At 39.7% G+C, this 24,988-nt stretch overlaps 1 protein-coding gene across 1 annotated transcript in view; it reads left to right on the plus strand.

Annotated features, from left to right (window-relative positions):
• NRIP1 (nuclear receptor interacting protein 1) overlaps positions 1-22,712 on the plus strand; it is a 99,424-nt gene extending 76,712 nt beyond the window's left edge. Inside the window, exon 2 of the mRNA XM_039484525.1 lies at positions 13,758-22,712. Coding sequence (XP_039340459.1) covers positions 14,125-17,625 — 3,501 coding nt within the window. The 5' untranslated portion in view covers positions 13,758-14,124 and the 3' untranslated portion in view covers positions 17,626-22,712. The remainder of the gene's footprint in view (positions 1-13,757) is intronic.
• Positions 22,713-24,988: the final 2,276 nt, after the last annotated feature.

Here is a 24,988-nt window from a genome sequence, read left to right on the forward strand (position 1 = left end):
CTGTCTTAACTTTCTTGACATTTAATGGAACAAGCAGTGAAGATAAATAGCCTTTTCTTGCTATTTTGCAATTATTTTCTTGCTTTAGCATTCATGAAAGACAGATATAAAACATACTGGTAAGAGCTGTTTCCACAACTTTGTGACAGCATATCATCTTTTTGCTTAAAATGCTTGTCATTTTTATCAACATAAAATTTGAGGAATTACTTCAGAGTATGTCCTTGTGTTGAGCATTTAGGATAGTTAAGCCCCGGCATCTTTCCCTACCCCTTCAGTCATAGCTTTGTGGCAGTGAATATAGGATAACATTCTTTATTCATGTTAAAGTAGTGATACAACTACTCAAAAAACATTCTGATCTTATAGCTGGCTTGTGTTCGTAAGTGAGGAGGTTGCAGCCTAGTTTTTGATGATTTGAATATTATTATTATTTGACATTCATGTACAATATATTGTTACTTTTTAACTGTGCAAATATTTAGGATTCATGTTGTGAGCAATTCTCACGGTCATTCTTGCACAGTGGCTAAGTTATGGTGGAGTTGCCATAACATTCCTTACTGTATGTTGTTAGTCTCTGAAATATTTCCTCCTTAGTTTTATATACCGTTGGCTTTCAGGTTGCATCTTTATTTCCAGTAAATAGTATGGCTTCTCTGGAAAAAAATCAATTCTACTTTGTAGTAATTTTCTGCTAATGCAAATAGTTCCTGTCCCACTTGACAGAAATTGTACAAGGTCTTCTGCATGCTAAGCCGTTTGTGATTTGAGAGACTAACAGTACCAGTTAACATGGGGGCCATTGTTTAAAGATGGTGGTATGATACTGCACATGGATTTTTCATTTTATCGTGGTGATAAGACAGGATCACTGAATTCTGCCCTATCATGTTCCCATTAGTATGAAACTATGGTTTGTTTGTTTGTTTGTTTGTTATTGTTATAATCTGTTTTGAGGAAAACATTCAAGAAAATGACCTACATCAAAAATTTATACATCAGAACATTCATCTCAAAGTGGTTGAATTGGTGTCACAGTATCTTGGTTACTAAGCATTGCTTGCCTCTCACCAGGCACTGAGCTGAAAATGTGCCTTGGTGCACATTCATTTGATGATGATAAAAATAATAATAATAATAAAAGAAGCTACAATGGGAGGTTACTTTTAGTGTGAATGTCACCAACCATTTAAAGCTATTCCAGCAATTCCAATTGTACTACTGAAAATTGTAAAACTTCATGCAATAGAGAAATTGGCCACTACGTTTATCGTTCTACAACAGGTATGAGGTCAGAGTTCTGTGGAAACACATCATCTGTGAGTATTGATCAAGCCTCAGTGGCATGACTGTCCTGAGGAGAATATTGATTTCTTCACTGTATATTAATAAAGTTTCATTCTTTGGGAATTGGCAAGTAAAATGCTTAATCGGTGATTCATTGTCACAAGTTTAAGGATAATAGAAATCTAGTTGGTGAGATTTTTTTTTTTTAATTTTAAATTTAGAATTAAATAAGTATCGAATAGGATTGGAAAGAAACTTCGTCTCTTCATCCCTTTTTATCCACCAGTCTTGTATTTGACTGTGAATTAGATAGTTCCACTTTCGGCTGTCAATCATGAAAGCAGATGTTGCTATTTATTTTTGTCTTATTGTTTTTTAAAAATAGCCTGACTGAAATTTAAGAATAACATTTCCTTTCCTTGCTTCACTCTTTGGGCATAGATCATCACTGTATCAATATGATCAGTTGCATATTTCACTGTCAAAGTTTGGTTTTCTCTTCTCTTCCTCCCCCTCCCCGACCCCCTGACCTCTTCTGTGTTTTTCAGTATTCTTCAGTCTGTTCTTCCTTACATCTCCTTTTTTCTCCAGTTGAAGCAGGTTACTGACAGGGATAGTTCTAGGTGTCAAACACTCAATCTGACTTTGGGACTGACAGTGACTGTCAGAATAATGGACAAAAGACTTTGCAAACCTATCAGTTTGTAGGTTAGAACATTACAGGTTAGAAGATCCTAGATTTCGCCTATGGGCTTACTTTTCTTTAAGTAGCCAGTGGCATAGGGTGACAGTTGTTTATAAAATATAATAAAATGTATATTATCTAAACTAAATTTTTTTTATTTACACCTATGGCTAAGGGGTTTTAAGAGGTCCTGTGATATTTGTGCATTGTTAAAGATGCTAAATATAAACATATAGAAGAGTACCTGATTCCCCCAGTAGTATTTGCAAGGGGAAAAAAATTGACTTTCTGAATGTGGAAGGCTTGTGACAGAAACTTTCTCTGATTTAATTTGTCTATAATTAAATGTGAGTATTACACCCTCAGCAACTCTATAGGTGTATTCAGAAGTTATAATAAATTCCTACTGCTTATCCTGCCAACTGAATTTCAGTCAGACCCTCCCCCATCCTATAGAAAACCTTGGAAAACAAATGAATGTAGGGCAACTTCCTAATATCAGTCCAGGCTCTGAATGATCCATTGTGGGAAGTGAGTGCCAAAGCTGAGAATCCATCCCTTCCTAACAAACTGCTCCCGTTTAAGCCAGGCCATTCTCAGATAGGACACCTGAGCTTATCACAGCTGTCATGATATCAGAAGGAGAATGCCAGGACCCGAACCATCTGGGACTCAGTAGGGCAAAACCAATGCCCCAGACTTTGCTCAGAGAGCAGTTGTTGCCAGCATGGATCACAGGCGTTTCCGAATGATTCTAAGGTGTAGCCCCACATAGGGGCGCCTTTCAGTAATATGTTGTAAAGAGGCTAAAAATGTGGATAATTCCTGGTGAGGTGAGCAGCGGCCTAATTCACAGGTTCTAGTATGTGCCATTCTTCAGCACTTCCAGAACCGTAACTGGCTCAAGTTCACACAGAGAAGACACTCTCTTTTTATTGTCCCAGAGTGACAACTGCAGCAGAGAGAGACATGTTGGTCTAGTTATTATCTGCAAAATAATTTGAAATTATCTCCGTGAGAAAACACTCCATTCTGTCGCAAGATGCAAATAGAATAGAAGTTCGGACATCCACGAATTTCCAGATGGTAAACAGGTAGGACTAGGAAAGGTTCAGAAATACTCTGTTTTAGTTTAGTGTTAGTATGACTTTGTTCTAAAAGTGCATGTGTACGTGTGTGTGTGTGAGAGAGAGAGAGAGTGTGTGTGTACGTGCACTAAAGAATTGGCTTAAATATATAAACATACAGTTCATACATGTGTCACTTGGTGAATAAGGTGGATTTACCTCACCCAAGAATGACACTTTTATGCATTCTCTTGGTTTGTGAGTAGATGAACTATCTGTTTAAACAAGTTTGAGATGGGTCAGTATTTTAATGGTGCAGGAGATGCTATAAGTGTGTTTCTTTCAGTAGATAGCACTTTTCTGAGCTAAATTGTATGTCCCAGCAGGATATCTTGGGATTCAGGCAGGACTTGGAATCGGCTGGTTTGTGGTAGTACCGGGTACTAGCACCTCTCTCAGAGTGCTACCAAGGTTTCCAGAAACTCCATTTTCATCTTTTTTTTTTTTTTAAATCATCTAGCTCTCATGATTGTGAAGAAAACTTCAAAAATGTTGACCATGTAATTGATACAAATATGTCTACCTGAGTCTGCAGAGAGCCTGAAACAATAGAGGTGTGAACTGCGCCAGTCATTTCAATGAGATGTCCAGTGATGGTGATTTAAATGCTCACTGTTTCATTCCTCATGTCAGAAGGAAGAGAGACCATCACAGATCTGCACAATTAGTCTACTGTGAAGTCGCACTTTAGTACTAGAAATAAATGACATTTGAGAGATACCACCACTTACCTTTTCACTGGTCATAAAGAAGCCAAGCCTAAAGAGCCCAGTGTTGCTCAGAGAGCTGTATGTTCGTATTTTGAACCTCTCCACAAACTGCTGTTAGTAAGGTCTTACATTTTGATGGTTCACACGGGTGTAGATGAATTTGTGGGCAGCACTTGGGAGAGTACCTCCACCTTTTTCCCCCACAAAATTTGACCCCTGGGTGCAGGAGATATATTCATTCGGATGAAATGTAAAATCAGGGTCTTGACAGCTGTGGCTATTAAAGAGCACAATGCTAGCTAAAAGGTATGTAATATACATGTGTATCATGTTGTGCTCTATAATCTGAGAAATACCATAAGGTATTGTAATATATACACACGTTAATTTCCTCATTTAATGTATACAGACCTGACGTTGCATTAACCTGTGGTCTGACCACAGTTCTCCCTTTGTCTTTTTGCTGACTCTGGTTTCTGATTCTTTTTCCTTCCTATCCTGATCCTTCTCCCTGCCCCAACAGCACCTTCCCTACACATGCCTGCCCAGGCTTCTCACTGATTATGCAGAAGCACTAATATAGCTCTCCTCCCCGCCATCTCCACCCCAGAGACAGGCAGGCTGTGGAAATGTAAGGCTGTCCCTTTCTGTATTACATGTCCTCCCAGAGCTCCTTATTGCCAGTGAGCGTGACCCACTTGTAACTCATGTAGAATTTCCCTGTGAAACTTGGGGGAAGGACATTGTATCCTGGGAATCTGAACAACCTTGCAGCACGGGAAGAGGGGAAATTTTGTGCACAGCTTCCACCTCCTTGTTTGAATGTAGGGGGCATAGCTGTAACCAAAGTTTGTTGCATTTAATTTAATATTTGTCTTATAAAATAAAAATCAAGTGAGGAGGCCTATGTTCTGCTTCATCTGCTAGAGCAGTCATCCTTATGCTGTTTCTCAGGTGTTGGGTTACTGCTACTGAATTTGATTGAACAGTCTGTCACTTTGTTCTCACTGGCAAGAACATTTGTTGTGTTAGCCAGGAGTTTTGTGTTCATGTCAGTTGTGAAGATTGCAATCAAACAAAATGTTGAACTGTTCACATGCTGTGATGAAATTGGTACGTTTTGACTCCTTGAGCAAGGATGTCCTCCAGTGTGGAATTAGTTTCCTTGAGGATTATTTTAAATTGCTTAATTGATGATAAAGAACTAATGTGAATATCTGGCCTGATGTGTTCTAGTGTTATGCATGGGGGGGGAGCGGGGGGCGGAGAAACCTAGTCTACCCCCTTTATGTTCAATAGCTTTTGTTTGTTCTCAATATCAAGAATAGTTATGGCTTGATTTTTTTAAATTAAAATGTGTTTTATGGTCCAAATTAATTTAAAGAACTGTGTACCAGCCAGTTGTCAAGCCTCCTCTTATACAGCATGATCTTAGCATTATGAATTAATTCAACAAAACAAAGTAAAACAATGAGAGGAGAGGGTTTATTCCTCTTCCACTGTTTTGTCACCAGAGGGATCTCCCAGATGATACATACATAATACATAATGGCTTATCTTTTTTCTAGACTATGGATAATGATGATGTCTTATCGTTCTAGAATTCAAACGGGCAAGTCTGAGCATGTATATAAATTCTTCTTACAAGCTGTCTAATATTTGCATGTAGCTATAATAAGGAAGGTGTTAAAGCAACCCACTTTCATTAAGCTGTTTCTGTGTTCTTGATGATCAGTTCCTAATCCCCTTCTTTATTTCATCATCCTTATTTAAATTCACCTCTATTGCTTCACATCTTTATTTCATTGTTACTTCATATTGAAAAGAAAAAAAAAATCGAAGGTGGTGAGCCTGGTTCTTCACTGCCTTGCATCCTTATGCAGTCATTTATACCTGTGCAAAGTGAGTTCAAAATACTACCATTTTCGTTTGGAAACATTTTGCACAAGTGTAAATTACTGCACAACGCATAAAGTCACAGAGAATCAGGCCATGTACTGTCAGTGATGGTGGGGCACCCATCCAGTCCTGTGCAAAACGTACTGTTCAGGAAAGACTATGTGGACTAGTGGGTACAGCAGTGGACTAGGACTCAGGACTCTTAAATTCTTTTCCCAGTCCTGCTTCTTGCCTATTGTGTGATCTTGGGTAAGTCTATTCACCTTTCTACAACTCTCCTTTCATAGAGAGGTAGGAATGTTGGTCTGGTGGCTAAAATACTGGACTGGGATTTAAGAGACGTAGGTTTATATCTGGCTCAGCCAAGCTTCCTGTATGGCCTTGAGCAAGTCAAGTCAATTCACCCTGTGTCTCAGCTAATTCATCCATACTTCACAGAGTTGTTGTGAAGATAAAATCCATTAATGATTGTGAGGTGCTCAAATGCTAAGGTGATATGGCCATATAAGCAGGGCTGGTGCAAGGATATTTTGCGCCCTAGGCGAAACTTCCACCTTGCGCCCCCCGCCCCCACACCTCCCCGCAGAGCATCGCTTATTATAAACTTTCAGAAATGAATACTGCATAATGTGGCATTGTTCATTAGAATTAACACACATTTGGCTTGAAAATTTATTATTTTCATTATTTAGTCTACATATTTAACGAAAATAAATGAATAACCTGACAGGGTCTGGGGCTGGCTGGCTTTGGGCACGGGAGTGCAGCAGGAGTTGGCTAGAGATGGGAGTGTGGGGCTGGATGGCTTCGGGCAGGGCAGGGGATACGGAGCTGGTTGGAGATGGGGTGTGGGGTTGGCTGGAGACAGGTGGTGTGGGGCTGGCTTTGGGCAGGGGGGTGCGGCAGGGGCTGGCTGGAGACAGGTGGTGTGGGGCTGGCTTTGGGCAGGGGGGTGCGGCAGGGGCTGGCTGGAGACGGGGTGTGGGGCTGGCTTTGGGCAGGGGGGTGCGGCAGGGGCTGGCTGGAGACGGGGTGTGGGGCTGGATGGCTTTGGGCAGGGCAGGGGGTGAAGCAGGGGCTGGCTGTGGGCAGGGTGGCAGGTACCAGGGCCATCTCTAGATATTCTGGGGCCTTACGCAGCTCCCCCATGGTGGTGTGTGTGTGGTGCCCCAGGCCTCTGGGGGGGCAGGGCTGGCTTTGAGGGCAGAGGGGAACCACTCCCCGGCAGCGTGGCTGGGGCCAAGTCTCTGCAATCCCCCCCCACCCCACCCCCGGTGAGTGCAGGCCCGGCCCTGCTGCAGAGCTGAGGGGAGTGGGGGCGGGGCTGAGCAGGGGCGGGGGCCCTGGGGAAGAGCCAGAGCAGCAGGAAGCAGCGCAGCGCCGCTGAAGGAGGAATATCATCACTTCCTGGCCGGCCAGCCAGCCGGAGCTGATCAAAGCCGCAGCGCCCCCTCACACAGCGGCGGGAAGAGGGTTACATGTGTAGCTGACGCCGGGTGAGCATCCCAGACATTTTAGGCACCGCATTTTGGCGCCCTAGGCGGCCGCCGAGTTTGCCTATTGGTTGCACCGGCCCTGCATATAGATAGATGAGACATTGTGTTGTTTTTTGCAAATACAAGTCTAGCGCAGCAGGAGACTGGAGAACTAGAAGTTTGCAGTTTTGAGGTGGGGCAGGGCACTAAGAAAGGTATGTCACAGAGCCAACTGAATGCTGCCCAAACTGACCCTTATAACCAACAAGATTTTGAGGTTTAGTTGCACCTTCTGTAGTTTTCCTCCCTGTTACTTTTTGCTAAATTAGTCCATTTGTGTGTTCCAAGGAATTGCATTTGAGTCCCAGAATTGGAAAATGCAGTAACCTGTGACCGCATTAACTTGCTCTTTTCCCCTCCATAGTTTGGATACCCACCTTCTTTATGAGAATTCCTGTAGGGATCCTTCCAGCTATTGCAGATTCTGTATATTTATGGCTTCAGTTCATAGAGCTACTACTCTCCATGAGACATAGTAGAGATGGAGAGGAGAGATCTCCATGTTACCAGCTAAAGAATTCGAAGGAAGCATCATGAGAACAAATGTGACTATCCCTGAGCGGGAGTAGCCCTTCAACTGGAATGATCTTCTAGTCCCAGTATAATTTATTTTCATTATCGACGCCTTAGAAATTATTCTTTGTTTTAAATGCAGTTCTGAGATAGTGATGATACTGCAGTAGTTGCTAAAATATCTGAGAGTAGAAAAATGGCGGAGGAATTAATTCTGGATTTGATTCATTGAACTGGAGATGCAATGTGCAAATGTACATAGTGAACTAAATAGGAGAATGACAATTCTTTATGGTCTCAGATTAGATTTTAAACTGCTGTTTAGAAATAGATTCATTCTTATAACTTTTCTTCGTTTTAATGGGGTCTTGAAAGTTCCTTTTGTCTCCTAAGTAGTAGTTTAACTTTTGAAAAGACGTTTTCAGAAAAGTAATTACCTTTGGCTGCAGTGGTATCTTCTTATTCTCAAAAGAGCCTAAAATGTACATTTTAGTCACTTAATTTTATTTTCCCATCTTTTGAAGTCACCAAAAATATAGTCTCTGGTAGCAAATCTGTTGACACCTAAAAGTTACTGCCATGGTTCAAGGTAAGGTGTACCTTTGTCCTCATCAACCAGTCTCTCCCTGGGCATATCTTTCAAGTGACAGTCCCAGCACCTGTTCTCCTCAGAGTGGAATCCTACAATTCACCCCACTTGTATACTGCTGCGTCAAGTTACAGTATCTCTGTTTACCAACAGTTTTTCCTTAGCAGATCCAAGTAGGTTTGCCCCCTGCTTTTCAACTTCAATCCTACCTAAAGCTTGCCCTTCCCTTCAAGATTTAGCTAGACTCAGCTACTCCCATGGACCTTCCTTCCTGCTTCTGGGGACTGGGATTCCCTCTGCTTTTCTGCAGATCCTCCCCTTTCTCTCCGCTTCAGGGCTAAGACTTTTAAGCCTCTCTTCCCTCCCCACCCCTTCCTATTTCATTTTCCCCACTTGGATTTCTCTCTCCTCCCCACCCTTCTCCTTGGGTTACCAGTCAACCTGGTGACCAGAGTATAGTGGGGTTAAGAGGTCGAAGGAATTGACACCTGTACTGACATTAGGAATGGCAATATACAAAAACCTGTAGGAGAACACTTCAACCTCCCTGGCCACACAATAGCAGATTTTAAGGTGGCCATCCTACAACAAAAAAACTTTAGGACCAGACTTCAAAGAGAAACTGCTGAGCTCCAGTTCATCTGCAAATTTAACACCATCAGCTTAGGACTAAACAAAGACTGTGAATGGCTTGCCAATTACAGAACCAGTTTCTCCTCCCTTGGTTTTCACACCTCAGCTGCTGGAACAGGGCCCCATCCTCCCTGATTGATCTAACCTCGTTATCTCTAGCTTGCTTCTTGCTTGCTTATATATACACACCTGTCCCTGGAAATTTCCACTGCTTGCATCCGAAGAAGTGGGTATTCACCCACGAAAGCTCATGCTGCAAAACTTCTGTTAGTCTATAAGGTGCCACAGGATTCTTTGCTGCTTCTACAGAACCAGACTAACACGGCTACCCCTCTGATACTATACTGTTTGTTAAGCACAGGTAATTGGGCTATCTACAGCTCTGGATTTGTTTTCTGCAGATATGCAAAAATCACTCATAACTGAGTTAATCCTTTTCAACCCTATAGCAGATAGCATAATAATAATCAAATAGAGGTACACATCGTATTCATAAAAAATAATGTGGATAATCTTACTATACCCAAGAGATGGTGAACTAATCTTTTGGATCTTGTTGCAATGGAAAGTATTATATTTTTAGTTCAGTGACAGTACATATGCTGTACTTGGTCTGCTTATCTGAATATTTGCTTAATTTATCCATTAGTTTGTCATATTTAACTGCAGTATCTAATGCTAGAGGTACATATACGTTAAAGATCCATTACAGTAAGATTACTGGCTTGTTCAAGGATAAACACGTTGCTGAAGGTTTCTTTATTGTTTTCTACCTTTACCTCTTTCTTCCAGTTTGTCTCATACAATCTTGCCTCTTTCTCTTTGCTTCTGTACGTAGCTTCTGTAATACTTTTTATTAATAACTTATATATAATTATGAACGTTAAAAGAACTTTGTAAATCTCTCAACCCCGTATCTCCAGTGTTTGTATCATCAATGCTGCTGATCTACCTTTGTGGTGTTTTAAATCTAAACCCGATCTCAGTTTTCACATAGCCATTGTATTGAGCAAGGAGTGGATCAAAAGTATGAGAGATATAAGAGGCCTTTGAAATCTGCAGTTTTGAGACAAATGCCTTTTAGATCCAGACCCCAAAAACTGCAACTAGCTACTCTGCTTCCCATCAGAAATATGAAAAGTGTATTTCATCCTCTGCACCTGACTTCTTGTGACCCAGCTTAACTCTTGACAGATTTGCTCAGCACATTTTAGCTGTTATAAAAACATACACAATGATGTACAATATTACATAATAACTGATCCTTCACTTGCCCCAAGTAATTGCCTTATTAAAAGGGCTGGTGAAGTCCTCATTCCTTGTATTTTTTTCAGATTTAATGTTTAGCAAATGCCTGCTTTGATCAATCTATCAGTTTCTTTAAATTATCAATTTCTTCTACTGTGAGTAATTAATTAAAAAAAAAGGAAATCTCTCCTTTTTCAGTTTCTATGAGTAAACTAAACTGTCTATGGATACCTTCTACTATTACAGAGCTCTAATGCACCTAAGGGATTTGCATAAATACAATGTCTTTGTTTAATTACTCAGAGCTGGAGAGATTTAATTTAAATCAAGTATTGGCATAACCCGTAGAACATTAGCTAAAGTCTTTAATTTAAAAGTTACCTGCAAAGGATTTCTTTAATGTTGCGCTTTCTTTATTATTTTGTATGCTATCTGAAGAAGGTTTGAAAATATTGGGTTTTTTTTTCCCCGTTTGTGTGTGGGTTGTGGTTTTTTGTTTGTTTGTTTGTTTTTTTATCTAAAAATATCAAGAATATGTAGTCTTGTTTTCTCTGGTTTTGCTGAAGGTCCTCTTAGAAAGATTATAATATGCTTACTGTAAACTCTGATACCTTTAATTGGAGGGAGAAGGGGTGCAGAAATTGTAACAAAGTCTTTTCTCCAAAATGTTAATTGTTAACAAAAACAACCTTAACTTTCAATCGCTTGACTTTGGGGATGACATTTCATTCATTCATCAGTCCTCATAGAATCTTTCCAGGGTAAACAAAATCTGAGTTTTAACACTGTTCATGTCATTTGTCCTACCAAAGCAGAGCTAACTTGGATTATCCTAAATCTAGGAATAGTAGGACTTGTGTGTTTAAACCATTCAAGGATGAATACAATTTTTCTAGTTGTAAAAGAAGTCAAATTATTTCTAAAAAGAATCCTCTTGGGCTGAATGCTGCCTTCAGAGTCTTCTGTGGACTCTGGATTCTCCTCTGAAATGTGCAAACACAGCAGGAGTAACACCCCCCCCCCCCCCGAATACTCAGCATGTCCAAATCTTTGAAGAAATTAGGTTGTCACAGGGTGATCCACTGAGAGTCCTTTCTTGCCTTAAGTGCAAACCACACCCACTTTAGGTCATCTTCACCACCACCACCACCATGCTTTATTATACTGTTCCAGCAGGCCACCGCCTGTAGTGCTATTTGCATATTTCCAAGTCCTAGCCAGTTCCTCCACCGCTCTGCCTTCCTTCAGGCTCTCAGCTCCCCCACTTTCAGGGCTTCTTTCCTCTTTGTTTATCATGCTGGGGTTGCTTCCCCCTCTAATTAGCCCTTCAGCTGTATCTCCGCTTTTAACTGATCCTCTAATTTAAGTCCTAGTTAATTTTATATTGGTGGGAATTTGAGTGACAGGGTACTGAGTCAGCTCCTGACTCAGCACCTCTATTACACAGCCATGGCAAATGCGGTGCTAATAAACTAACTACTTGATGTTCCCATTAGGAACCCAGACTTTCAGGGATTACTGATTTTAATTCACATTGAAGTGTGATATTTGGTAAGAGTCTGCCCCGAGGCTCATTGTTTGGGAGAAGCTGTAACTTATTAAACAGCATTTAGTTAGATGAATCCAAACGTAGCATACCTCTTCAGGTCTTGTTAGTATCCTTGGATAAATTTAGAAACAACCATAGTTAACTCTGTTATAAAGTATTGGTAGTGTGTGTGTCTGTATCTCTGAGAGCAAAGCTGAGATTTTTAGTAATCTTTAGATGACTTTAGACTTGATATTACTATAAAAATGCTGGTACGTAACATATTTTATGACTGATTTATAGGGATTCATTATACTGCTTGAAATAGCAAAACTCAGGGATTTGCACAGCTTGAGCATATAGGTTACAAAAAGTATGTGTTTTTAACTATTCTACTGACATTTTCAGAACTGAAGTGTCCCTTTAACCTATGTCTGTATGTCTTGGGTGAAATTCTGGTCACAGTATAATCAACACCAAACCTCCTTCTTTAAACTTGAATTCACGCTGCATTTATAGGAAATCATAGAGCCTGATTGATTGATCTTCCACTTACAACCGTTTACTTCCATTTACTTGAGCATTTTTACACTAGTTGTACACTGGTATAATTTGAGAGAATAATCAGGCCTGTGCAGTGATCCCAATTGTTGCATTGTCCGTACAGTAGCCATTCCCTTGGTGACCAGAGTAATACAATTAGGAACTGTTAGACCTGAGAAGTTTATTGAAAATGTCTCTCCTGATTCCAGTGCAAGTGCCATTGTTGGGATTTCCAGAGAAGAATTTTATGATGTTCTTCTACTTTCACTGATGAAAGAATCAAATAGGTTTTTCTACATATTCAAATCAAGCTGAGAAATCAAGGGAAACTTCCCTGGAAATTAATATAAAAGTAAAATGCCTCCAAATATCCATGCATTCAGAACTTGACCCCAGCAGCTTTTCTGTTCCACCTCCAGTGTGGCTGCTGCTAGTTGGGACTAGTGAGGGAGGAACAGAGGAGGGTGTATTTGTCAGTATGCAGTGCAGGGATCATTTGTGCCCATTGATAATGGAAGGGGTGATAAGAATCTTGTGATCAGGCTTCTCAAACTGTGGTACATGTACCACTGGTGGTATGTGAGCTTGATGTTCCGTCTATTTATTTACCAATTTTTTTTTTAAGAAGATGGTACTTGGAACCAGTAAAGTTAGAGAGCCACAGCCCAGATTTCTGCTGGTTGGAGGGAGGCAGAGAAGTGGCCACGTGGATATTTAAGTGTATGATGGGTGTTAATGAAAAACTGAGGCAGACTATTTAGCATCAGGGAAAGGAGGGAAATTATTTTTAATTGGCACCTGGTCTGGGATGGCAGCGATTATTTGTTTTTACTTTTAAATCTCCATTGTGTCCTCTGTCTGCCAGGCAGACATAAAAAAATGAAGCTACCTATAAAAAAAAATCCAATATAGATTCAAAATGAAGGCTGCTTTTAAGGTTAAGGCTTCCCTCTTCTGCCACTGATCCTCATTAATAGTTAGTTTGTGTCCTAATTTATTGACAGGGTGCAGGGTATTCTGTGTAAGCTTTATTTGCTAAAGATAATATAACTTTGAAATGTATGCCGACTTAATTTTTTAAACTGTGAAGTTTTGAAATACATTGGGATTTTCCTTTATGTACTACTTTTCTCTGTTTTGTGCCATAGAGTACATACTTAGAGGTGTATTCATGACCCCCTCTAATACCTAGGCACATGAGGGTTTGTGTTTCCTCTACATTTTCATTCTCTAGGATAATTTGAGTGATTTTATTAATTTTAGGTGTAGGCCTTATATACTTTTTAGTTTTTCTTTAATTTGGCTATTTATTACATATGTATTGCTAGTTATCTGCAATGATCTAGGAAATGTGACCTAAAAGAAAGTATGTCCTGTGCCATTTGAGTGTGTCTTATGTTCTAGATCTCTCCCTTGTATCTTTTCTGAGACCATTTTTATTTGTCTTTTCTCTTTAGGAATTTGACATGCATGATGGAGGTGAAAAAGGATGAAAACCAAGCTGCTGTCCTGGACAAAGGTGAAGAAGATGAATGTTTAGTAGAACTTCAGTTCGTTGGAACCATGTTCTAAGTAATTCTTCTAGACATCTTTCATAAATATTTTATATATCTACAGAGACTGATATGACTGAAAATTTGGCTCATCAGCAATATATGCTGGAAGAAGCCTGCATGGAACGTAACATTTGTTTTAGTTCAGATTATGTGAAAAAATTATAGACTTCTACCTATTATTTATTAACCTTGCATCTCAATTCAGCCATACCAAAGTAGTCTTTTAAAGTGAATAGAAGCAGAACCTTTGTGGATATTTTTATTGAACATGACTCATGGAGAAGAGCTTGGCTCTGAGATGCACCAGGATTCTGTTGTTCTAACTTACCTAGAGGGATTACTAATGCATCAAGCAGCAGGAGGCTCAGGTACTGTAGTTGACAAAAAGCCTACTGGGCATAGTGGAGAGGATCAAAACTTTAAGATTTCTGGAAATATATTTCCCAACTGTCAAAGTAATGGTCCAGTTGTTAACACACACACATATCAGGGATCTGGCATGTTGCATCTCAAAAAAGCAAGACTATTGCAGTCTTCTGAAGACTGGAATGCAGCAAAGAGAAGGCGGTTGTCTGATTCCATTGTGGATTTGAATGGAAAAAAAGAAGCTTTGTTAGCTGGCATGGTTGAAAATGTGCCTAAAGGCAAACAGGATAGCACATTACTTGCCTCTTTGCTTCAGTCATTCAGCTCTAGGCTGCAGAGTGTTGCTCTGTCACAACAGATTAGGCAGAGCCTCAAGGAGCAAGGGTATTCCCTCAGCCAGGATTCTTTACAAGTGGAGAAAGATGTAAGGTGCTATGGTGTTGCAACTAGTCGCTTGAAGACTCTGCTGAAGAAAAGAAAAGCAAAAGATCAAAAGCTTGACACCACTCTGCCTGATGTAACAACGAACCTGCCTAAAGAGAGGTTTATAGAATCTCCACATACAGGGCAGAATGGATCCAAGGTGATGAATGAGCCTCTCTCATGTGCTGCAAGATTACAAGCAGTTGCAAGCATGGTAGAGAAAAGATCTAGTCCTACTGCTTCACCTAAACCCAGCGTAGCGTGTAGTCAGCTAGCTTTACTACTTTCAAGCGAAGCTCATTTGCAGCAGTATTCCAGGGAACATGCTTTAAAAGCACAAAATGCAAATCAGATAGCAAGCGAGAGACTTGCTGCCATGGCCAGATTACAAGAAAGTGCCCAGAAAGACCTTGGCCATTTCAGTCTGTCAAAAGGAATGCCAAGCCATCTTAATGGTCAAATGAGATCATCAACCAAAACAATAACTAACAAGAGCAATATGGCACCATTTCAGAGCCCCATTGGAATCGTTCATTCTCCTCCCAAAAATTTAGGATACAAAAATACATTGGAAAGAAACCATTTAAAACCATCTCCCAGCAACAGTTTGCTTTTACATCTTCTTAAAAGTCAGAATGCACCTAAACAAACAAAAGGGCATGAGCAGAATGAGAGAGCGGGTATTTTTGAGGACAGTAGCACACCAACTACTGTGGATGAGTATTCAGACAACAATCCTAGTTTTACGGAAGATGACAGCAGCGATGATGAAAGCTCCCATTCTAACTGCCTTCCTATAGATTTATCTTTCAAACAGAGGACAGACAAACAAGATTCTGGACAGCCTGCTTCTCTAGATAATCTGACTCAGCCATTGTTTCATAATTGGGATCCAAAAATTCCATGTCTAGAGAACAGTATGGAGAATAAAGAAGATAAAGACACTCCTAAAGGTTCTAAACTGAATCCACATCAGAAGGTAACACTGCTTCAGTTATTACTTGGGCATAAGAGTGAAGATAACAAAGAAAAAGATACAGACCCTCAGGGACCACACAGTACAGCTGATGTGGCAAAATTTACTGTACAAACTGGTAAGAGGACTCCTGTGACAGAAAGCCCCAGTGCAAATCGAATAACTCCATTAAGCACTCCACCTTTGCTTCTTTCTACAAAAGCAGACTCTCCTATAAATCTCTCCCACCAATCTTCTCTAGCAGTCAAACGTAATTCACCACCATATGCTTGCAGCATCCAGCCAGAGAGGTTAATGAATCCAGCATCTAAACATTTGATAGATCTTACAAAAAATAAAGAACTTCAAGGAACTAAACTGAACAGAAATGAAAGTGCACAAAATTCTGCAGCTTTCAGTGCCAGCAAGCTGTTGCAGAACTTAGCTCAGTGTGGAATGCAGACTTCCATGTCAGGTGAAGAGCAGAGAACCAGCAAACAGCTGCTAACAGTAAATACAGATACACCTGTAGGGTTGATTGATAGATTGAATAGTCCTTTACTCACAAATGTATCAGGTAAATTTGAAGAGAATAACAAAATATTCAGTTGTCATCCTACACCCATTGAACAAGGACTTCCCAGTTCAGAAATAGAAAATCTCCTTGAAAGACGCACTGTCCTTCAGTTGCTTCTGGGAACCCCCAATAAAGGTAAAAGTGAAAAGAAGGAGAGGCTGCTTTTAAAAGATGAAAGCTCACAAGAGCAGATGGATAAGGCTTTGAGTGAGCAAATATTGACAGTGAAAGTAAAAACTGAACCTTGTGAAGAATCAAATGCTCCTCATATTCCAAATGCACAGCCAGTAAGAGAGCGTAAGGGTAACAAATTTCATGAAACAACTCATTCAGTGCAGAGAAACACAGGTGCCTCTCCAGCATCTGAGGACTTGAAACCTGAGCCTCTTTCACCTGAAGATTTTTCTTTTTCAAAAAATGGCTTGTTAAGTCGGTTGCTGAGACAGAATCAAGATAGTTACCCCGTGGATGATCTGGACAGAAGTCACAGAAATAGTGAACTGACACTTCTAGACTCAAAGAGCCTTTGCATCATTCCTAAGAAGAGGAAATTTCATACTGAGCCTTCAGAAAGTCCATTAAAAAAGGTAAAAAGTAATGTGTCTGGTGCTTCAAACAATCGCATATCTCCTGCAGAGACATTGTATCGGCCTTTGCTTAACCAGCAAGAACTGAAATTCAACAGAAGTGATCTTGAATTTAAATATGCTGCTGGTCATGGTTCAAATAATGACAGTGAAAATAGGAGTTGGTCTAGAGATAGTAAAGGCTTTAATGTGTTGAAACAACTGCTTCTCTCAGAAAACTGTGAGAGAGATTTTTCACAGCATAGGAATAATGCAGTAACTGAGGGCAAGAAGAAAGGAAACAAAAATAATGTAGCAAATAATAAACCCGAATTTAGCGTTTCTTCAATAAATGCATTAATGGGAAATCCTGTGCAACCAAACAGTTGTGTGGATCACAGGACATTTCAGTATCCAGTAGCAGTGAAGAGTCCTGCTAGTTCCCCCTTCTCTGAACATTTGGGATGTACAGTATCTAGACCTGAATCTGACCAATTTAGTGTTTGCCCCATACCCAGTGAAAAAGGCCCCATCAGATGGGTTATCACAGGAATGGACAAGGGTGAATATGAAAAAGACTCCCCACGACTGACCAAAACCAATCCAATATTGTATTACATGTTACAGAAAGGAGGCAATTCCATTAGTAGCCAAGAAGCACATAAGGACATTTGGAGTGAACCTTCATTTACGGAAAATTCAACTCCTGTTACCATAAAGGAGGAGTTATTACCTGAGACAGAACCTAAAATTCCTTTTCATAATTTAAGAAGCCCTTACAATAGCCATATGGAGAATAAGAGCTCCCATCAACACAATGCGAATGGAGAAGGGTATGGACTCTTGGGAAAAGTGCTAACAATCAAAAGAGAACCAGAGTGAAATATATAGCCAACACAATGAGTTTACAGTCAGTGGGTTTGAATCTCTGTGTTTAAAAAAGAAAAAAAAGTATGAACTGGAATACTGTATAAATTGAGCATGATTTGAGAAAAGCATGGTCTTATTGAATCATATTTTCATTTGAGAAACTTTGTTTTTCTGGTGATATTTAAAAACATGTAGATATGTTTGCTTTACAGTAGATAGTCACAAGGAAACTGAGAGTTGTAAGCTGTACAAGACACAATTCTGTATGCATCAAAGTAAGTTATGAATAATCTGTGACCGAAGTCTTATTTGGAACCACAGGTATTTAGGTATAAAATAAAGTAAGCATACAGCCTAGGTGGTGGTAATGCATTCTACTGCATTTCATTCTTTCCACGTACATAGTATATTCCCTTTTTTGGCAGTTTGAGCATAGAGACAATGTAATCTTTGATATTTGTTGAATACATTTTGTGAAATGTAAAGGTGGGGGTTTTTTTGTTTTGTTTTTTAAAGAGATGGAACAGTCCGTCCAGGGTAGTAGAGCATCACATTTGGTAGTCTGTCAGTGTTAATTAATCAAATGCACTGAAATGTAATTTTTAGTGCTTCCAAATTTTGTTTTTTATTATTTAATTATTTTTGTGGTTATCCCCTAATTATGGTGTAGTGTCTTTTTTTTTTTCCCCCTCCAAGTTCTTCTTGACTAGAGCATTCTGCAGAACCCTGAGTAGTAGTCATATAAAATAGGGGTTATGATTAAATATTGTTTTCTAGTTTTCCTAGTATTTTATATAAAAAGTAGATTTTAATCTACACTGTAAACAAAACAAAAAAGTGATGTCTTTTTTGCCCACTTTTACATGTTGCTTCCCCTGTCTTAAGCCAGGTCTACAGTCAATATTAAGTTGACCCACCTATGTCTCTCAAGGGTGTGAAAAATCCACACCCTTTGAGCAACATAGTTAAGATGACCTAACCTCCAGTGTAGACAGGGCTAAGTCAGCGGAAGAATTCTTCCATCAATTTAGCAACCACCTCTCTCAGAGTTGGATTAACTACCATCAGTGTAGGAAGTGTCTACAATGCAGTTGTGCCACTAGCAGTTTAAATGCAGACATATAAAGGGAAAGTAAAAAAGACATCTTAGAATTTTGGGATAAACAGACCTGTCCTCTGTGGCCAGAAAACTGCCATTGATTCCAGTTTGTGAAACACATAAGCAAAATGTTTTTTTCAGAACCATGTTGCTTCCTGTTAAAAGAACAGTTACTGTGTTTACATAATACATATTCCATATTGCAGTGGAAATTGTGAGATCTTGAAAAACCTGGTGGGTCTTCCTGTAAGTAGAGCCTAATGCATATTCTGCAAGTATTTATTACTCTGTGAGCAGCTGATCTGTGGTTAATATACTGGCCTTTCATCCCTGAAAACCTAGATTCAGAACAATTTGTTAGGTGTCACTGTATGTGAAAATAAAATTGGTGGTTTTGGTCTGCTCCATAGTGGATAGTGGACATCATCTCAGAAATGGCCTATCTCCTCTGTTGCCCTGCCTCCACCCAACATTTTATAATATTGGCAGCATTTTTTCAAAATCAGCCTTGGAGTTGTAGGTCAAAGCTGAGACACATTGAAAGTGTTGTGCGGGGGGGGAAAGCTGAGCAGCACACACTTTCGTAGTGGCCATCCTGAACCCCAAGAAGCATCAAACTTTCATGGAAAAATGCAAAGAATTATTTCCCCCCCACTCCTGCAAAACAAAAGTAACTGTATTAATAACCATAAGTACTGCTGAACCTTATTTATCCAATACTGGATTGTGTTCTCAATAGCTACTTATTTCATTGAAAATTCCCTATGTTATGAACAAATCCTGATAATATCAAGATAATGAAAGTTGTAGTGTGTTAGGGAGCACACATATTTGACAGTGTCCTATATAAAACATCCCACAAGGTATAGAGCGTTACAGAGGGAATAAAAGATGCATTTTTGTGTTGTCTGGGCAAAGCTTAATATATTATTGAGCTATAGGAAGGAGATATGCATTTTAAAACTTTCACGAGTCTAATATTGTTTTAAATTTCATTATCCCTAGCCTGACTTCAGCTATGCAGTAAATTACAAAAAAAAGTTTGTTTTGTGTTTGTCTTTAATAGTTAGCATTGATAATAAGTGGCCTGCTGACAAATAAAATATGTCATAGAAATTAAATGTTAACAAGGTAAACTATATTTTAGATTATTGCCATTGGAGTTGAATCTTTTTATATGAATCAGCCTGGCATAAATATTAGAAAAAGATGGCATTTGTTCCATCCATGAAACGTGTCTCTTAAAGTCTTAAGTGATTATTTTTTTTGAAATTACATGTATATAGCTATGAAATATAGAATGATAGATGGGCCCTAGAATAAATACAAGGCTGTAGTTTACTTGAGGGGGCACTGCTTACTTCATATACAGTAGGGGGCAGCTTGAATGTGCATGAAGTGGATGTGATTGGAAAACTTCTGTCATAACAAAATTCTGATGGAAAAATGGGGGAACATCAGACTTTGCTGTTTTCTAACCAACTCTAGCAAGAAGTGACACAGAATCCCTTAGTGGGTGCTTACCCTTGTATTTATTCTATGGTCGTCTATCGTTATTTATAATATATACTTTTTAAAATTGTTTTTTAAAGCTTATGTGACACTTAAGTTAAAATGTTAACTGTTTTTAACCGTTAACAATTTAGCTTTCCTTTTAGATGAGGTTAATGAAAGAGAATTAAAACTCTCAGACGTCAGTAAGTTAAAATACAGCATAATATAATTTTAGAACATGTTGATAGAAAAATCTCACCCATGGCAGAATTTGCAACAATGATCAGTAAGACCCTAGAAAAGAGGTGAGGGCGTTCTTCTGGCATGCAGTTCCTGTTAAACTGGTTACTTACTACTGTTTGGTTAGCCACTGGTGGATGGGGCAAAGCTATTGTCTACATTAGCTTCCCCAGTACCAATGCGATTCTTGCCTAGCAAAGAGAATTAAAGCCTGGTTTTGCCCCTATCCATATTGGCAAGCTGAAACCAATTAGAAAGGTTTAGCTGAATCTAAAAGGCCCGATGGCCCTCTCTGTTAGCTCTCACCCAAGAGTTATGGGGGAGGAGATCACCAAAACTCTCCTTATGGGTTTCTCTTCCCAATTGTTCCATCAAACAGCATACAGGGGCAGGGTTTGCTTCACCAGCAAAATAGTGGGACTGGCTCCCTAGTTGCAGCAAGTCCCCAGGTCCTGGAATCCACATGGATTCTGAAGGATCAGTGATAGAGTAAGATCATCCATACAGAGGCCCTGTGTTTCTGCACTTTCTCACAGCTCTAGCCTCAGCCCCATGGTTCAGGAGACCCTTTCTTCCAGGGCGTACACAGTTGGTGGCTTTCTCCACTACCACTCCTCAAATGGGGGTTCCCAGTTGTGGGAGTGGGGGACAAAAGACAATTCACCCTGTGAGAGGAAGTGGTTGGGGTTGCAACTAGACCTTTATTTTTTTTTTAGACCTGCATGGAAGGACCTTAAATTATCATACTGTGGATGAGAATAATAAGCTAGGAGAGGGATCCAGGTTTGGTGAATACTGTTGTGAGGCCTGACTCACAAACTCCAGGTTTGCAGCATCATTAGGGTGACCGGATAGCAAGTGTAAAAAATCAGGACGGGGTGGGGGGTAATAGGTGGCTATATAAGAAAAAGTCCCCAAAATCGGGACTGTCCCTATAAAGTCGGGACATCTGGTCACCCTAAGCGTCATGAAGGAAGAGAGGCTTGCACTTCAGCTACAAAGGAGTGCAGAATATTCCTGATAGCTGGGGTGGAGAGAGCCAAGAATTGCACTAAGTTTCAATGGGAAATGAGGTATGGGGGACTGAGGGCAAAATTGCTGTTTCTGGTTTCTCTTCTACCTTCATTTTATAAGTATAAACCGCTGAGGTGCATGTGACCACAGAAAGAATAAAGGTTAGGGAGGCTTCCACTGATATGACTAAACCATCATTTCAGGTGGAGCAGTTTATGAACATCAGAAGATTGAAATGGAATTCAGCCATATTTGTCTCTTGTTTTAGCTATCTATTGTTTATAACATTTTAAAATGTTCAATTTACATTTTAAAAAAAAATAAAGATATGAATGATTTAAAATTTCCCTGCTAAATGTTGTCAGTAAAAGATTATTACAGCTCTCATTGACGTCTGTGAAATATTACCAGTTTGTTCTCTGCAGCATCTTACAGAGGAGTAAACTGGTAAGTATATATTATATATATTTATATATGTAAATAAATTGACTTGTTAAACATATAATATGTTGAAATTGGTTTTTAAAAGGTGATGTAAATAGTGGTTTCCTTAATGAAAAATACATATTTTGTATTGTTCTAATGGAAAGGAAAAAAACCTTTTAATCTTGTTTTTGGTTATGTATATTCCATGTATAAGTGTAAATATGATCACATAGGTTTAAAAATTTTGCATGTAAGTATACAGTTGCAAGTCTGGAAGAATGTATAGAAAATACCTTTTATTTAAAGTTGTGATTACCTGCTGCATGAAAAGTGCATGGGGGACCCTGTGCATTGGCAAAAATGTCTTAAAGTCAGGTCAGTTCATCAAAACACACAACAGTATTCCATTTTTGGACATGACTTCTGCTGTGGTATTTTAGCTTTGTGAAAGAATGTGCTTCAAATCAAAAGGGTCTTGAAAAAAACCTCAAAACTACTTTTAAAGATAAAGAACTCACAAAATTGTAATCGGTCATACACGTTTTAAACTCCATTTTAAATAATTGAAATATTGTACCAGGAGTATTTCACCATTGTAAAACAATGGAATGACAGTTCTCATTGCCATACATAAGAATTCTGGGGTTTACCGCAACCAAGTTTGTTGTGATGTGTTTTCAGTAATATAACTGGTATCATTTTTTATTAGAAATTAATTTCTTCATGTGATGTCACAAACCTGTACATACTGCAGAGTGAAGTTTTTTAAATCTTTCAGTGTTTACTTCCTGCAGAAAATTTGAATAAATGAGAAAAATGCATTGTGTTGATGGTTTTTAAATCTACTTTATTATGTGTCTTTTCTCTGTTTTGAGTCTTTGTGATCCAGTAGCACCACACTAGTGAAAGTAAACTTTCATCAGCCAAAAGTAACTGCAGGATATCAAGGACCCCACATTTTCTTCAACAAAATCTGCAATAAGAAACCCGTGAAAATTGGTGGAAATGAGTTAGTAAAACAGATAAGATTCTCAGCCTAAGATTCAACATAATTTTTAATTCCGGTGTCTGTATAAATGTCCTCCGTAATTGTTACCATGAAGTTATTTCAGCTGAGAGGTGCAGAATATTGTGTTCCACCACAGAATTTTAAGCAAGTGCCAGAAGAACTTGTTCTAGACATACTGTATCTGGAGTTGTACAACTGCAGGAAAGTAATTCAGATTCACTTTAATTGATTATACATTTTCCTTGACTTCACTGCCAGACAGGATGATAAATATCCGTTCATAAAACTCTGTCAGGAAACTTCGTCTGGAAAGTATGACTTGATTGGGGGTGGGGGGAAACAGATCCTTCTTCCATTGAAGTTGATACAAAACTCTATAGATTACAGTGCAGTCAGACCCTTATTGCATGTAACACCTTGTTCTGAAGCATCCCAAAACACTTCAGTACCCTCACAGGAGCTTCACTGGAGTCAATAGTTTTACCATGACATTAATTGAGCAGGTAGATAATTTTGCTGGCAAATTATGTGACCATAATTGCTATTTTTTTTTCAATTTTTGCAGTCTCTACAAGAAAATCTTAATTTCTTTGTACAATAACTTCTCTGGGGTAAACACACCAAGATCCAGAGACCTTTTGTTTCAAGTGGGAAGAAACTAGAGATCAATAGGATTCTGAATGGCATACGTAGTCTATGCAGAGCTCCATTGCTGGTTTGAACAAACATTTGGAATTAGTTTAGTTTATCCTGAAATACAAGACAAAATGCTTCTAGCACTCACAATGATCAAGAGAATATCTTTGATAATATCTACATCCATACACTTTTTCTCTTCACTCCAAACACTTTTATCACACTGAACACTCCATAGGGCTGTTTGTTTCTGGTAAAATATGCTCACCTGAAACCAGGCAGCAAGAGCAAGGTCTTTCCATGTGAAACTGTGATTCCTTCAAGCTAAATGGAGGGGAAAGCAAGTAGGGGCAGGATGTGGCCCTTCGTGTTGTTCTGATGCTGACAGAGGCATCAGGGGGTGTATGTATTATCCATTGCTAACCTGTTTGTTTTTGACCACTGTACAAGTATATCTCTTTAAAACAGTATTTAGAAGGTACAGTGTCTGGGCACCGAAGGCTTCCATGCTTGTTAATTCTCATACCACCAGTGAGAAAACACAGTATGGGCACAGCCTGCTACATCCAGCACCTGACTGGCCATTGAGACTTTGCGTATCTTCAGTTCATAGCTATTTTTTCCAAATTTCTGAGTTGTTCCATGAGAAAAAGAACTTTTCTAAATGCAGAACTAAAACTTCCCTGCAATTGTGCCCATCAGATAAGCTTTACACTACAGTTTGTGATCAAAGTTAGTATTCTTGGAGTATATGCTTCCAATGTGAGTCACAAAATGCAGGGTGGTGATGGGAGGCCTTGGGATTTGGGGGTATTCTCAGTCACAGTTCACTCTGGGGTGTTAGTTAATTCTTGGTCCGCTCTGATTTAATTATTTTGAACAGTTCCACAGCAAACCACGCAGGTGGTGATTATACCTAGTACTACTACTGAGGGAATTCTGTGCCCCCCCCCAAAAAGTGTGCAAAATATTTTAAAATTCTGCAAATTCTATTTGTCAATAGATCAATGTGGAGGCTTCAGCATAGCTGTTAGGAGTGCAGACCACTGGCTGCACAGAGGTGGGAGATCACCCTGCAGCCACCCCTGCTCCTCCTGGGACAGGGGCTCAGTGGTGGGTCTTCACCCAATCCTGACACAACACAAGAGCCAGGCCTGCCCCAGAAATGCCCTGGGGCCCTGCCCTTCCATGCCAAGTTCACCAGGTGTGGATAGGCAGGCTCAGCCTGGCAGATCCAAGTGTGTGGGGGGGATCCAGGTGTGGGATGAGAGGGTTCTGTGTGTATGTGGCTCAGTGTGGGGTCTGGGTGCGGGATGGGGGTATCTGGATGCATTGGGATGTTTAATGTGCAAGGGCGGGGGGACTTGGGGTGTGTGAAGGTGTTTGGGGCTCAGCAGGACGGTCTGGGTGTGGGAGATTGCGGGGGGGGTAGGGGTGCTGGGAGAGTGGGGCATGGT

This window comes from Mauremys reevesii, linkage group 1 (genome assembly GCF_016161935.1).
Source record: "Mauremys reevesii isolate NIE-2019 linkage group 1, ASM1616193v1, whole genome shotgun sequence".
NCBI lineage: Eukaryota > Metazoa > Chordata > Testudines > Geoemydidae > Mauremys > Mauremys reevesii.